General features: G+C 39.8%; 2 protein-coding genes across 2 annotated transcripts in view; both read right to left on the bottom strand.

Moving 5' to 3' along the window:
- Positions 1-375: 375 nt before the first annotated feature.
- LOC140923548 (uncharacterized) overlaps positions 376-13,366 on the bottom strand; it is a 31,429-nt gene continuing 18,438 nt past the window's right edge. Inside the window, exons 16-25 of the mRNA XM_073373622.1 lie at positions 8,078-8,326; positions 7,523-7,702; positions 6,609-6,812; positions 6,092-6,331; positions 4,782-5,018; positions 4,098-4,304; positions 3,118-3,603; positions 2,395-2,562; positions 1,332-1,464; positions 376-493 (exon numbers count right to left, since the gene is read on the bottom strand). Coding sequence (XP_073229723.1) covers positions 376-493; positions 1,332-1,464; positions 2,395-2,562; positions 3,118-3,603; positions 4,098-4,304; positions 4,782-5,018; positions 6,092-6,331; positions 6,609-6,812; positions 7,523-7,702; positions 8,078-8,326 — 2,222 coding nt within the window. The remainder of the gene's footprint in view (positions 494-1,331; positions 1,465-2,394; positions 2,563-3,117; positions 3,604-4,097; positions 4,305-4,781; positions 5,019-6,091; positions 6,332-6,608; positions 6,813-7,522; positions 7,703-8,077; positions 8,327-13,366) is intronic.
- On the bottom strand, positions 8,437-12,994 carry LOC140923440 (sushi repeat-containing protein SRPX-like). The gene is made up of 7 exons (XM_073373534.1): positions 12,844-12,994; positions 11,888-12,067; positions 11,275-11,457; positions 10,482-10,733; positions 9,701-9,895; positions 8,838-9,029; positions 8,437-8,492 (listed from the first exon to the last, which is right to left on the bottom strand). The coding sequence occupies exons 1-7, from the start codon at positions 12,992-12,994 to the stop codon at positions 8,437-8,439; spliced, it is 1,209 nt and encodes a 402-aa protein (XP_073229635.1).

The raw sequence follows: 13,366 nt of genomic DNA, 5'->3' as shown, positions 1-13,366 counted from the left end.
CACGTTACTCCTAACATTGCTGTTCTTTGGCGTTACTGAGAAAATTGTCAAGAAGAAAACATAACTAAAATTTGCATTTTTAATTTACTCTGATTCGGCATTGAATTCCATTAACAAATTAACTTTTAGTAGGATTTCCTGTCAAATTTTTAGTCAAAGTGCATAATCTTATGCCTCAGTTGGCTTAGTTGCTAGTCCATTTTGTCTCTAGGAATGTTCTTCACCTTCTCTTCCACGAATTCAAAGTATATACAAAGTATTTTCAAAATCATTTAATGTTTTGCTTATATGTGTTAAAAAAACTAGGGATCAGCTGCATGAAACGTTTTTCTACTGAATGTTACGCTGATGTGCAATGATGATGAAAATGAGGGTTCATGCTTCCGAGCTATCTAAAAGATCGTTAGGACTGAGTTCCATCACTTCGCCATATGCCATGTTGGCAAATCCCATTGGAAAAATGTCCTTATCAAAGGCGGATCTCTGCGTTCCTCTGGAGATGAAAAAGAAAATGTATAAATTAGGGAAGGTTTAAAGCAAAACAAACAAGAAACAATACAGGGCCTGATTTGTATGTGGCTTAATTTAACAAGTGTTTCATTCTAAATTTTTCCATCGTTTTCAGACGGAATACATCAGGAAATTGTCATGAGTTATTTTAATTTTCAGTGGACAAAAATCTTTGTTCCAGAATAATTTGAAACATTTTGTATTCTTTTTTTTTTACACTTTTCAAGGGCTATGGACGTTAGTTATCTGTAATAACACTAACGAAAATTTCTTATGGAAGCCCAAGAAAATAAAGTTTAAATTTCACAAAATGAAATCTTACGCATGAGATTTTACCTGTGTTTGCCTTACCCCTTTTTTGGTTTTTGTCCACTGAAAATTAAAATACTCACTTTCCTGATGGGATCCGTCTTACGTTCATTGTCTTAAATTATAATGCCCAAGAGCAAACTATAGATGAAGAGCGTAAGCTGTAAGAGAAAAATCTAAGATCAGCATTACTCTGAACGAAAAGCACCTGTTTTCATTCCAAAAAAATAATGTTGGCCTTTTGGAACAAGCCTTGTCATGACTAAATACCAACAGAAAAATTTATGTCAACAAACACATCATTCTCACAATGAATTCCCGGACAAAACAGTCGATGCTAACAAAACATTGTCAACCTAAAATGAGACGTCCGGCCCCATGACCCTGTCGTAAGTTCGAAAGTTTAAACATATTTTAATAGTTTGGACAAAAAGAGTCCTTAAACACACCCCTCCAGCAGGTGCTCTCAACCAACAAGTTGTTACAAAACGAAAGGAAGCAATCTAACTTACCCACAGCGTTTCCTTGCGTAACAAATTGCAACAGAAATAAGCACAACAACCAAGACAACGGCAGCTGCTATGATAGAAATGAAAACTGGCTTGGAAAGTCCCTGATGAGTAGATGCAGATGCCTGGGGCATGTCTACACGGAAAAATACAAAATAATAATAATCAAAATATTATATTCAGTCAAAATCGCCCCATGTAAGGGAATGCGGATTTCAAAATCCGAAAAATTGTGGCTTGTGGTATTCGGAATTTGGGCTTTGGAATCCGGAATACTTCCAGGCAGTGGATTCTGATTCTTTATGAGTGGAGGTTAGATTCCGGATTCCGGATTCCAATCATTGGTGGGTTCCGGATTCCTTGGAATTACGGCCGTCAAGACCGTCTTGGATTCCTTTACATGGAGTGATTCTTAACGCGGTAAACAAAAGGACCAAGCCTGTGTTCTTGAGGTCGTTATGTGGTTAGTGAGGTTTGATATCTTTGGGACCAAGCCTTGATAATTTTTCGTAATAAGTATAATTGTATTATATCTTCAATTTGTATGTTGCGTATTGCGAGAGATAAAGACTTTTTACTGCAATACTGACGGACTGAACTTAATGTGCAACTTTTGTTTGCTGTTGTTATTGTAGATGTTTTGGTGTTGATGCGATAAAACATTTTGCGACATTAGTATATGTAAATGAATATCACCGGGAAAACTTTCTGAAAACAAAAGGTTCTCAAGTTTTTATACAAACAGACAACACAAACGGCTCAATAACATTCATTTATTTCGGAAATGTTTCGTGAGAAGTCAGATAAGTTCAACGGTTTGAAAGTTTTCAACCGTTGCACTGTGGAACCTTGAATTATTTTGGTCCGTTTCCAAAAAAAATTGAGAATCTTTCGTTTTTCAGAAAACGTTGTGACTGGACGATCTTCTTTCAAGCGTCGCGGTTTAAGTATCCGCACTATAAAGCTAACACAAGAGTATTGATAAATCGAACGATGAGATAAATAAGTCTACCAATCAGGAAGAATTGAAGTGAAGTACATTGAGATACGAACAACCACAATATACCTTTTTTATCTTGGCAGTCCTGCAGTCTTTTTGATGCTTGCTTCCCAGATGTTGATTTCCCGGATGTACATGCTATACAGGAGGTCTGGGCCTCTTGATCTTGGTAATGATCCACTGCGCATGCTTCACAGCTGCTGCCGTTAAAGTAGTAGCCAAGCGGACAGTTCACTATTACAGAAGAAAAATGAGAGAAAGTTTAGTTTCTTCTTTGTGATATTTGTCGAATGCTCCCCAGCTAATAAGCACGAAAACTACGATGGCAATCTGCAACACCGTCAACCAATCATAATATATTAGCAAGAGATTTCTTATTAATAGTAATTGCTCAGCCACTAACGTACGCTATCAGGAAAGAACCTCACAGCAGTAAAGCATCTGCTGAAAGAAAGACACCCAATGATTTTGTTTGGTACTGCTGGGCATTATTAGGTAGTTAAGTAGTCTTTCCCAGCCTCAGCTTCTTTTAGTTCGGTTCACAAGTTTTCGGTTAATGACTTTCCTTGTCATGCTTTATATTTGTTCTTGGTATATTTTCCACTAAAACCTTCCATTTGAAATATAACCTGAGCGCAAAATTGGCCCAGTGTTTGACAGATCAAAAGTCACGATTTCCGCTTTTCGTCTTGATCCTGACTCCCGGTTCCCCTTAATTTGACTTTGCAGTTACAAAGTCATCAAAACTAACCCTTGAAGAAGTCCTGAATAAGGAGAAGTAATTCTTACCGCATGCTTCTCCAATAAGCACTTGGCCTTCGTCACAAATAAGATGGGACAGGCGCATCTCCAGCGGTCTGGATGGATCTCTTTGGAAAACAACTCCACTTGTGTTAAACGTCAAGTCCGCGTTGACTAGGGCTCCTAATATGTTACTTAAAATTTGCTGAAGCGTGTGATTGAGATTATGAGATGCGTTATTGAAGCTTAGCAAAGGAATTTTAAGCATGAAACTGATGGTTAACGGAATCTTCGCTGTCTGGTTCTTCCCAATGACCTCTTTCTCTACTCGAGATTCTCCACACAACACTTCGACATCTTCAATCATACATAAGTGCGGATAATCGCGACAAGCTTGACCCCATCCAGACGTAGTGCTTTTTAAGATTCCGATAAACTTATCCGCAATCTCCTCATTCAGCTGCTCACCGCTGCACTTGTTAGTGAGATAGTAATATCTCCCAGAAAATACAATAGTTTTTGGCTTGTGCATTCCTGAAATATGAAGATATGATGTTTAAGTGATCGGAAAGAAAGTAATGTATATAGTCGAACATCCTTCCCTTCCCTCCCATACTGTCGGGAAGGCAGCTGAATCCCGTATGCAAACGGGATGCTCATCAAAAAATTAATGTTTAACCCCTAAAGCGGACCATTCTAAGCGTGGGTCAGACTTCATTTGACACCGAAAACAGACCTTCCTAAAACCGACTTAGTAATGATCACTAGAACCAATCAAGAGCTTTAGTAGCAAATTGTGCGAAAGATGTTGAAGCTGAATTGTGTCTTCATAACAGCATAGCGGCATCTTATTTTCTCCCCAATACAAACGCCATTTAGACCTCTCAAGAATCCTGAAGAGCCGTCCGTAGCGCGTCGCGTAGGGCATCAAAGAAAATAACGAGAAAAACAGGGCTAGAAACCAACGCTATGAGCCCCGATTGAGGAAGTTGTCAGCGAGGAAGCTGTTGCCTGCGCTATTTTCGTACCTGAGCATTCAGGAACGGTAGGCTTTTTACTCCATTTTGTATTGCCTCTTCTCCAGTTCCCGTCAGATTCGCAGTAATACCAAGGGCGTGGTCGAAAAGCCATGTCATACCCCTCATTACAATGCACGGTACACATCAGCCCAGCCATCCATGACTCACAGGTTATGGCTCCATTCTCTGGTGGTGATAACTTTTCACAATAGGAATCTAGGACGTAAAAAATGAAGCTCATCACTACGATATAACAACAGAGCATAATGAGAGTTAACCTGTGCAATTTCTCGTGTGGCACACACCGTTAAAGAGCCTTAACTTGAACATGCCTCAATTCTCAGGGCAAGAGTTCCAAGTGTCATGATAATGTTTCGTTAAGGTACAGGATAGCAAAAAGTTATGTGGCAAAAACATGGGCAAAACCATGCTTAAGTACACGTACGCTGTAGACTGTAAACGGTAATGGCGAGCTCTCTAAATAGAAAGAGGCAGAAACCACTCTTTATATGTGAATGTCACGTAAAAAGAAGAAGTCATTATCATCATCTTCATCATCGTCGTCAGGGCGGCAGCAGCATTGCCACCACCACCATCATCATCATCATCGTTACTATCACTATTACCATCACTAACCATCATCATGATCTTCAACCACATGTTGGAAAAACATCTTAAGATGCATATTCTTACCGGCTATTGTTATATCAAATGAACAGGAAGCAGTATTTTTCGCCTTATCAGACGCTGTGTAAGTTACTTCGTATTCTCCCCACTCGACTTCAGTTCCGTTAGGAATGCTTGTTTTAATCTCTGTCACACCCACATTGTCCGTGGCAACAACAGCTGGCAACATCAGCTTGGACTCTCTTGTTAGAGAGATGATCTTTGTATCATTCGGACAGGAGACAAACTTAGGTGGCTCAAGATCTGATGAAAGACGTTTAGATTAAAATATGGTGACCTCATGTCACATGCCTTGCTTATTTTGTAGCCTGCGAGCGAGTTCTTCATTTGGGGAAGTAGCGAGAAATCACGCGAGAGCCGCACGGGACGAAAGGATCGCTCGCCATTATTGGATAGCTTGATCGCAGGTTACTTTGTTTGTTCCGTCTCCTTTCTTACACTTTTTGTTTTGTTTCACCTGAAAAGTGTCACCGTCGTGAAAATTATTGGAGATCATTAAATTAGGGCCTGTTTACATGGAGTGGGGGACCCCTGTCTAGTGGGGTTGGTTTCTTTTGTTTTCACGCTCTGGGGGACACAAATCAAAAGAAACCTACCCCACTAGACCAGGGTCCCCCACTCCATGCAAACAGGGTCTTAGTTTGATTGAGACGTGGCTGTAAAATGAAACTGGAAGAGGGCGTCAAAGCCTCAAAAAAATCGTTTCACGACCACTGTTGCGAGAAATTTTCGACGAGTTCGTAACTGTTTGAACGGAGCTAAAATAGCTGTGAAGGCCACGATAAACTTTTCCACAGTAGTATATCAGGGACCTAACTATTCGTATTTTCCTTAAATACCTCATGCCTAACTCTTGCCTAGTTTTAGATAATGTATGTATATATTGTATAATTACATTTAACTGTTTATTACCTAGCTTTTTACAAATTCATAATTCAGATATATGTTAATTTCCCCATTTTATTTTTATATCAGGCGAAGAGCCATACCATGGATGTACGGATATTAAACCGTTATTATTATTATTATTTTGAACTTGAACGAAACTATATCAAAAAAGGATCATTTTTGCCTATTATATTCATATTATTTATAAAAGTATCCAATTTAGGGTCTTCTATTCTCTTTAGCAACAAGTTCAGTCAGTATTGGGCAGATGACGTCAGATGCTTCATTCTGATGATTAACAAAATTTCACTTTTTTATAAGATTCTGGTCCCTTGCCTTGTTTGTGTTTCAGACGGTGTGACTGAGCTTTGCGAGGCTCTGCAAGACAGGATTTCTGGTTAATTGATGATGCATGATTGAAATATTACCTTTCACAAGAACAGAGAAGGTACAGCTGCTGCCGAGCCCAGCTGAGTCTGTGACGCAATACGTAATATTAGTTGTACCAACTTGTAACGTCTGTGGAGGATCCAGGCCACTGAGATTCAGACGACCAAGAGAGTTGTCTTTGGTGACGGGAATATTCCACATAACTGTGGCATATGGTTTCCCACTTGCTGTAGAAACTTCCATTGCTGCTGGGCATTGAATTGTGGGAGGTCTAATATCTGTCAAGGAAGTGAAAACGGATAATTCCAATGAGAAAATGTTTAGAACTCAAACTGAAAGGCGGAGTGCTCTCGCTCTATCTTATCGTGTTTAAATTTATCATCATCTCAGTGATTTCCTGGGCGCCCATTGGTCGAGAGCTACATGGTCTGTACGCGTATAGACCATAAAACTGACGCCTCGCGGATTTTAAAAGTTGACGACACCATTCCAGTTGACAGTTGACGTTAAGTTCAGATTTTGTTGTGTGTACATTACATTAACTATGTCCCATACCTTTACAGAGAATTTTGCTCGTATCTCCACTCCAAGAACCATTTTCAAGGCACGATACTCTGCGCGGACCATCAAGCTGGTAACCATCCTGAGTGTTGCATGTGAAGGAACAATCAGTATCATAATTGACTCCAGACGGTTGTTTGCACGAAGAGGGAACAACCATTCCATGGGAGGGTGCCTTGATACCTGGGCACTTGACAACTGAAATCAGTAAGTGAGAAACTCATCAAACGAACAAGAGATTAAACTAGAAAATAAATACCTCGATCCAGTGATAACTTTACAACAAATCGATAGAATACGGAAGAAAGATCTTTGCAAGACTAGCATAAAACCGAGATTAATCTGTTTCCTCCTTTACTAAGTTGCACATAGAATGTTTACAGCTAGTAAATTGCTTGAAGGATCCTCAAACATCTTTGTGGTAGCCAAGGTTGTGGATTTCTTTAAAAATCCACAAAAGTGGATCAAAAGTAGGCACAAAGGTGTCCGGTATAGGGACACCCAACGACGGTTTCCTCCTTAATACGTTGAAAACACTTTTTAGGCTATCCAAAGTATTTTGTGATCTCTAGAAATGCATTCTAAACGACGCCGTAAAAATCTTTATCTGTTCGGTCATCCTAGGGCAACTTGAATCTTTTGGAAATGATTTCAGAAGGTAATCAAATTTCTTATTCCTCTCTCTCTATCAGATTTTTAAATCCGAAAATTTGGTTCGTTTTTTTTTCTACGAAATATAACTTAACCTGGGGAGGAAAATGTGAAAAATCAAACTTCAAAAAATCGTAGCCGCCCTCAAACTATCGTAAAATTCTAGGCACTATTTGCGTTCTCGAATAGATATTTTACAGAAAACTGTCGTGGGGTGCCCCTGACGTTTTCCGAAAGATAAGAAGTTTTTATCTTACTGCTGCATGAGGTGTTTCTGCCAGACCACGCTCCATCTTCTTGGCATGAACGAACACGTGACCCAGACAGTCGATGGCCCTTGTTACAGGCGAAGGTGGCCTGGGAACCAAATAGCGATCCACACGATTGAGATACTATGGAACCATTTATTGGTGAATAGGGGGCTGGGCACGACTTTCCTATGAGAAACGAAGATTTGATAGTAAATAACAACATGATTCAATTTATTCCTGCGGTGGTATTCAGTGCTCTGTACCAATCAGATTTCAGATGAAGCAGGAGGGGGGATTTTCTTAATTATCCCAACAAACGTGGCTTTCACGGTGGTCGATGGCTACCATTCAAGCAAAAAAAAAATGAAAAAGAATAAACTGAATTTAAGGTAGAATAAATCAATAAATAATTTTGACCTGTTATCTTTTGAAGGGTTATTAGCACATACAATTTACTCCCCTGAAAACTGATTCACGTTCACGTAGGGTAAAAACAAAACGTTCTGCACATAAATTTGATGTACTTAAAAATCTTTTAACAAAAGGATGTGACGTATTTACTTGAGACTTGTACAATGAAGCTACAGTTCGCCCTGTTTCCTTCTGCGTCCGCTGCTGAGTAACGCACATTGTACAGACCAATACTTAGATTGGCTGAAGGCCGTATTGCTGGGTAGCTGATGGTAACGTGACCAGAGTTATCTTTTGCTGTTGGCTCATTCCAGGTTACCACTGCGCTGGAAGAACATTTAGGAGCATAAAACACCATGTTATTTGGACAAGTGTCGCTGAATGAAGGAGGGGTGTTGTCTGAAAATAATCAAAATGTAACTTATTAACAGTAATACATGACGTTATGGCGATCAGGGTAGTGCCCCCAAACAACGCGAAGCATTTGCGTACAAACAACAAAGCTTATTTCACAAAGAAACACGGCAGTTTGTGTTTGGGTACTCCAACGGTACTTGCATACCCTCTAAAAGTAAATCAATTTTTGAATTCATTTCTTGTCAGTTCAAAGCCTAATGTATTCCTTGTGCGTAGGGCAAAGCCGTTTCTTTAAAGTTTATAAGAAGTTGGCGATATCTAGTATAGTCTCTCCTATTTGGCTAATTGTTTTAGTTTATGAAAACAGAATTTACCCTCTGCTGCCACTTAACTTTCGTGACATTAAAACACATCTTTTGGACGTCTTCATGGGAAGGAAACTCAATCTGGCCGCAGTAGTTAATTACACGTTTTCTTTTGATCACGTAACCTTTAAAAACTATGAAAAGAGATTACAGAAAGAGGATTCATAACAGTAATTTCATGTACTTACCTCTACAAAGAGTGTCGTTCTTTCCAGACCATTTTCCATCATCGCCACACACCCTCGAAGAAGTTCCCTCAAGAACGTATCCTGCTGTTCCACAAGAAAAGCTGCAGGTCTGAGCATAGGTGCTTCTTGATAAACAGGAGCGGGGAGACACGGCGCCATTGGCAGGTGCAGCGAGTGCGCTACAGTTTATTACTGTATGAGAACAAGAAATAAATAAATAAAATTAGTTATTAAGTTGTTAGTACCCCCAAGAAGTTTGAAATACCTCAAGAACTTTTAACTTCCTTGGGTGTAAATATTGATTCCTATAAAATGGAAACTTTTTCGCGAAAAATCGATCGAACTCTCGAGAGAGCATTGAGTCAGGTGTCTGATAACTCTCTCTACTCTAACTTCTTGGTATTTGGATTTCTGTTGAAACACTCTCTCTCATGTTATGTACAGAAGATACTGTTGACAAAGCGTCGTTTCTCCCGGAGTGTAAATTATTCGTAATAAGTTCACTTTGTGGTATTTTTTCTCTAAGGACTTCCTTATTATTGATATTATTACCTAAGAAAATGCCAGTTTGATGCGTGCTAACCTTGACAATATGACAAGAGTCCACTCCATTGTTCATTTTCCAAGCACTTTCTCGTGTGCGAACCTGTCAAGTTGTAGCCGACATTGCAAGAAAAACTGCAAATTGTGCCATAGCGTTCAGAAAGTGGATTAGAGCAACCCTTCTTAATACCATTTGCTGGACTGGATAGCGAAGGACATCTTATAACTGATGAAGGAGGTTAAAGCAAAATATCAGTGCATTATAACAATCATTGCTCATTCAATAAATTAATAAAACCAGATTCCTAGTTTTAACCCACCTTGACATACTGGCTTGGGTCTGTCCCAGAATCCCGGGGGCCTGTTACCAACGGCAATGCACGTGACAGTTGATGAACCATTCAGACGGTAACCAGTCGCACAGGAGAAATTACATTTTGATCCATAATGGTTGGCACAGCTGGCCAAGCGCAGTGGACCCCCGGGAGACACCATCAGTGATGTACAGTTGATAACTAGCAAAACGGAGCAAATGTTCAAATGTTTTAAAGTTAATGACGTGGGAAATAAAATGCTGCATCGAGGAACAAAAAACCTGATCAACTGATCCACGTTTATTGTAAATTGACAAAAGCCAGTCAACAAGTATATTAGTAAGCTTATTATTGTATGCTGACGTCCGAGCTTACTGTTCACATGTTAATATCTATTGTAAAGAGGGCACGTCTGTTGTCCTCTCATACATGACTCCTTCCCCTCAAACTTTTAAAAACTAGCAGTTAATAAGGGTGTATGTCTTAAATTAGTAATTAGGAAGAAATGATTTTTCATAGAAAGATTTCTTTTAGTTTAGCGCTTGAACTACGGTGGGGCTGGCTAGAGCTACGGTGCATAGGGGCATCAGGAAAGTCAGATTTGGTCTAAGTGAACAGAACCCCTTGTGTCGAAGACAAAGCTAGAAAGCGAGAGCAAACAGGTGACAGGGGAGAAGCCCGCGTCCCTCATTACGGCGTTCCTCTGCTCGAATCCGATAATATCCAAATTCGGAGAACTAAACACTTAACGAACTTCGTCGCGGAATGCAAAGTGGAAGATTCTCACCTAAGACTTCGATGGTAAACGGACAGGTGGCCCTGTTTCCTGATTGGTCCACGGCAGTGTACGTGATTACGTGAGAGCCTTGACTGAACCTCTGCGGGGTTCGGTAGTCTGACGTCACCACAGGAGCAATCCCTGAGGTGTCAGTTGCGACCGGCTCGGTCCAGTTTACTAATGCTGAAAAAATGCCTCGTTCTGCATACGCAACCAAGGGGCCAGTTGGACACGATGCTCCAAACGTTGGAGGGTGTATGTCTAAAAAGGTAGGCAACCCGCTTAGATTACAGAATCGACAAAGCGTTAGGTATATATCGTAAACAATAACAAGTAACATTTACACTGGGCTGAAAGACAGAGGAGACTGAAGGTTTCTACTCCTTTATCACTTTTTTAATAGAAAGATAAAATTTTTTTATGATGACCACTTTTTATATTACCAATTTTTAATGTTGTTTGCAGAGTAGTTCCTCTAATGTTTGAGGGACAACATTGCTAAACAAAGAACAGACACGTGAACATTTTTTATTATTGAAACATAGTTAACCCATCTTAACATGGATACAAACCAGACGTAAGGACGTAGGACTGAGAGGGGTGTCCGTATCGTAGGGGTAGGAGTTATATGGACTTTGGTATCGAACTCTGTCCCTGAGAGAACTTTTAATAACAGAGAGTTGTCCGTATCGCAAAGGTAGTAGTTATAATGGACCTCAGTATCCATCTCTGTGCTTAAGAGAGCTTGTTCCATATTTTTTAGTTTTCCTGAAAGAGAGGAGGCGACTTGATGTGTGAATACCTGTACAGTTGATGTCGCCTCCACTCCATTTCCCAGAAGCTAGGCACGTCCTTGTAACATTTCCTTTGGGGCTGGTATATCCGGTTTGGCAGGAGAATGTACAACTTGATCCATACGTATTGGGACAAGGTGCGATCTGCTTTACTGCATGAGGTGGTGTGACCAGCGGAGTACAGGTGACGACTTTAAATAGAAAATGGATAAAATTTAATCATCTCGCATACCTTATATCTCAGCGTAGACTGTTGTCAGTCCCCTTCGTAAGATCGTCGAGAACGAGCGCTTACTGTTAGGTGTCGCCATCTTGGATTCAAATGTACCAAGGGGAGGGGTGTAGGGGTTTAGGGGGAGGGAGGCGAAAAAAATTATTCTCGCCTTTCTGCCCCCTACCCTGGAAGCCCCGGATGAGCCTGCTCGCCAACTACATTACTTCAGTAAAAGATCCTAATTCAAAGAACGGTCAAATCTAGGCAGTCATACAAAGACCTTTACCACTGATTTGGGTAATGATAAATCAGTTCACACACTACTAATCTGTGAAAATGCCACCTTATTAGCAATTTTATTACAATAACTCTTTTTGACGCGGACTGGTACAAAGTTAATTTCTTACTCTGGCATGAGGTTTTGTTGCCTGACCATCTTCCATCTTCTTTACATGATCTCACGGCCGATCCCAACAGGTGATATCCCACATTACAGGAGAGTGAGACCTGGGACCCAAATAACCATCCACACGAAAGAGAGGCTATGGTGCCATATTTGGGAGCGTTAAGGACTGGGCAGGATCTTCCTGTGCACAAATAGTGAGAGCAGTACAATTAACTGTGTAGTAAGAAGATCTGGCCGTAATAACAGCTGCTAAGTGGAAGACAGGAGAAGAGCCCTAAATCTACTTACTCAAGAGTCCACAAAATCTTCACAATAACTGGGCGATTTCAAGCGCGCTGATTGGTGGTGAGCTATGAGAGTATAAACCACGGGAATGACACAATGCTGGCGTAATTTGTTTTTCTCTATCGATCTCTTGCATGAAGTTTTCCAAAAAAAACTTGCCGGAGATGGAACTATTAATATTATTTTATACTTTGCAAACTTTGTAAACTGTGAAAACACTCGCCTGCAGCTTATAGTTCCACTTGAGTTTTGAACATTTTGACATCTTTATAAGGTAATTTATTTATTTATTTTATTATCTATTTTAGATAGTGTTAGTAGGTGTCCTCAATTAGTAGAGAGGGATTTTATGCTCAGTTATTTTCTTAAAGACATGTTAATAAAGTTTTCATTCACTCATTCATTCATTCATTCATTCATTCATTCATTCATTCATTCATTCATTCATTCATTCATTCAATTCATTCATTCATTCATTCATTCATTCATTCATTCATTCATTCATTTATTCATTCATTTCTATAGTCCTTAAGATAATAGACCATGGAAAATTATTGTCGATTTGTTAAAGCAAAACCCGTTTTTCTGCGACAGTGCAATAAACTGTACCTTGAACAACCAGATCAGAAGTGAAGGCTAGATTACTGTTGTAACAAGGAAGAAATGACTTACTTGCGACTTGTACAAGAAACGTGCAATTAGCAATGTTTCCTTCGCCATCTTTGGCTGAATAATGAAGACTGTAAAGGCCAATACTTAGGTTGACCGGAGGCCGTAGCGTGGGGTGCTTGATAATCACATGACCAGAGTTATCAGTCGCCATTGGTTCTTTCCATGAGACCACATTGCTCGACGAACATTCAGGAACATAAACCACCAAGTTCTTTGGACAAGTGCCGTTGAATGAAGGAGGTGTGTTGTCTGTAAAAAATGTATGCAAATCCTTTTGTTAAAGATCACTTTAATGAGAAAGGTACTACTGTTTTTCTCTGCCACCGCCCTTTTCTTGTAGATATAGCCGATGAAAACTCCACTTAGATGAGAGGCGTTTACATTGATAAGCAAATGACAGACGAAATAGATTATTTTTATCCTTCACCTTATTCAACCCCTCCCCCACCCCCATCTTCCTACTACAATTATTTACTTGCATATATTCAGGTAATACCCACCACTAACGCTTGATTTTGTATTT

This window comes from Porites lutea, chromosome 13 (genome assembly GCF_958299795.1).
Source record: "Porites lutea chromosome 13, jaPorLute2.1, whole genome shotgun sequence".
Classification (NCBI taxonomy): domain Eukaryota; kingdom Metazoa; phylum Cnidaria; class Anthozoa; order Scleractinia; family Poritidae; genus Porites; species Porites lutea.
The sequence above is the reverse complement of the archived record's forward strand: the minus strand, read 5'-3'. Positions and strand labels throughout refer to the sequence as shown.

Coding starts and splice junctions, on each gene's coding strand:
- LOC140923440 (XM_073373534.1), bottom strand. CDS start 12,994: ATGGCGACTGATAACTCTGGTCATGTGATTATCAAGCACCCCACGCTA. Junction 11,458..11,887: donor CAACAAAACCTCATGCCAGA/GTAAGAAATTAA, acceptor TTCTATTTAAAG/TCGTCACCTGTACTCCGCTG. Junction 8,493..8,837: donor GAACGACACTCTTTGTAGAG/GTAAGTACATGA, acceptor ATTTACTTTTAG/AGGGTATGCAAGTACCGTTG.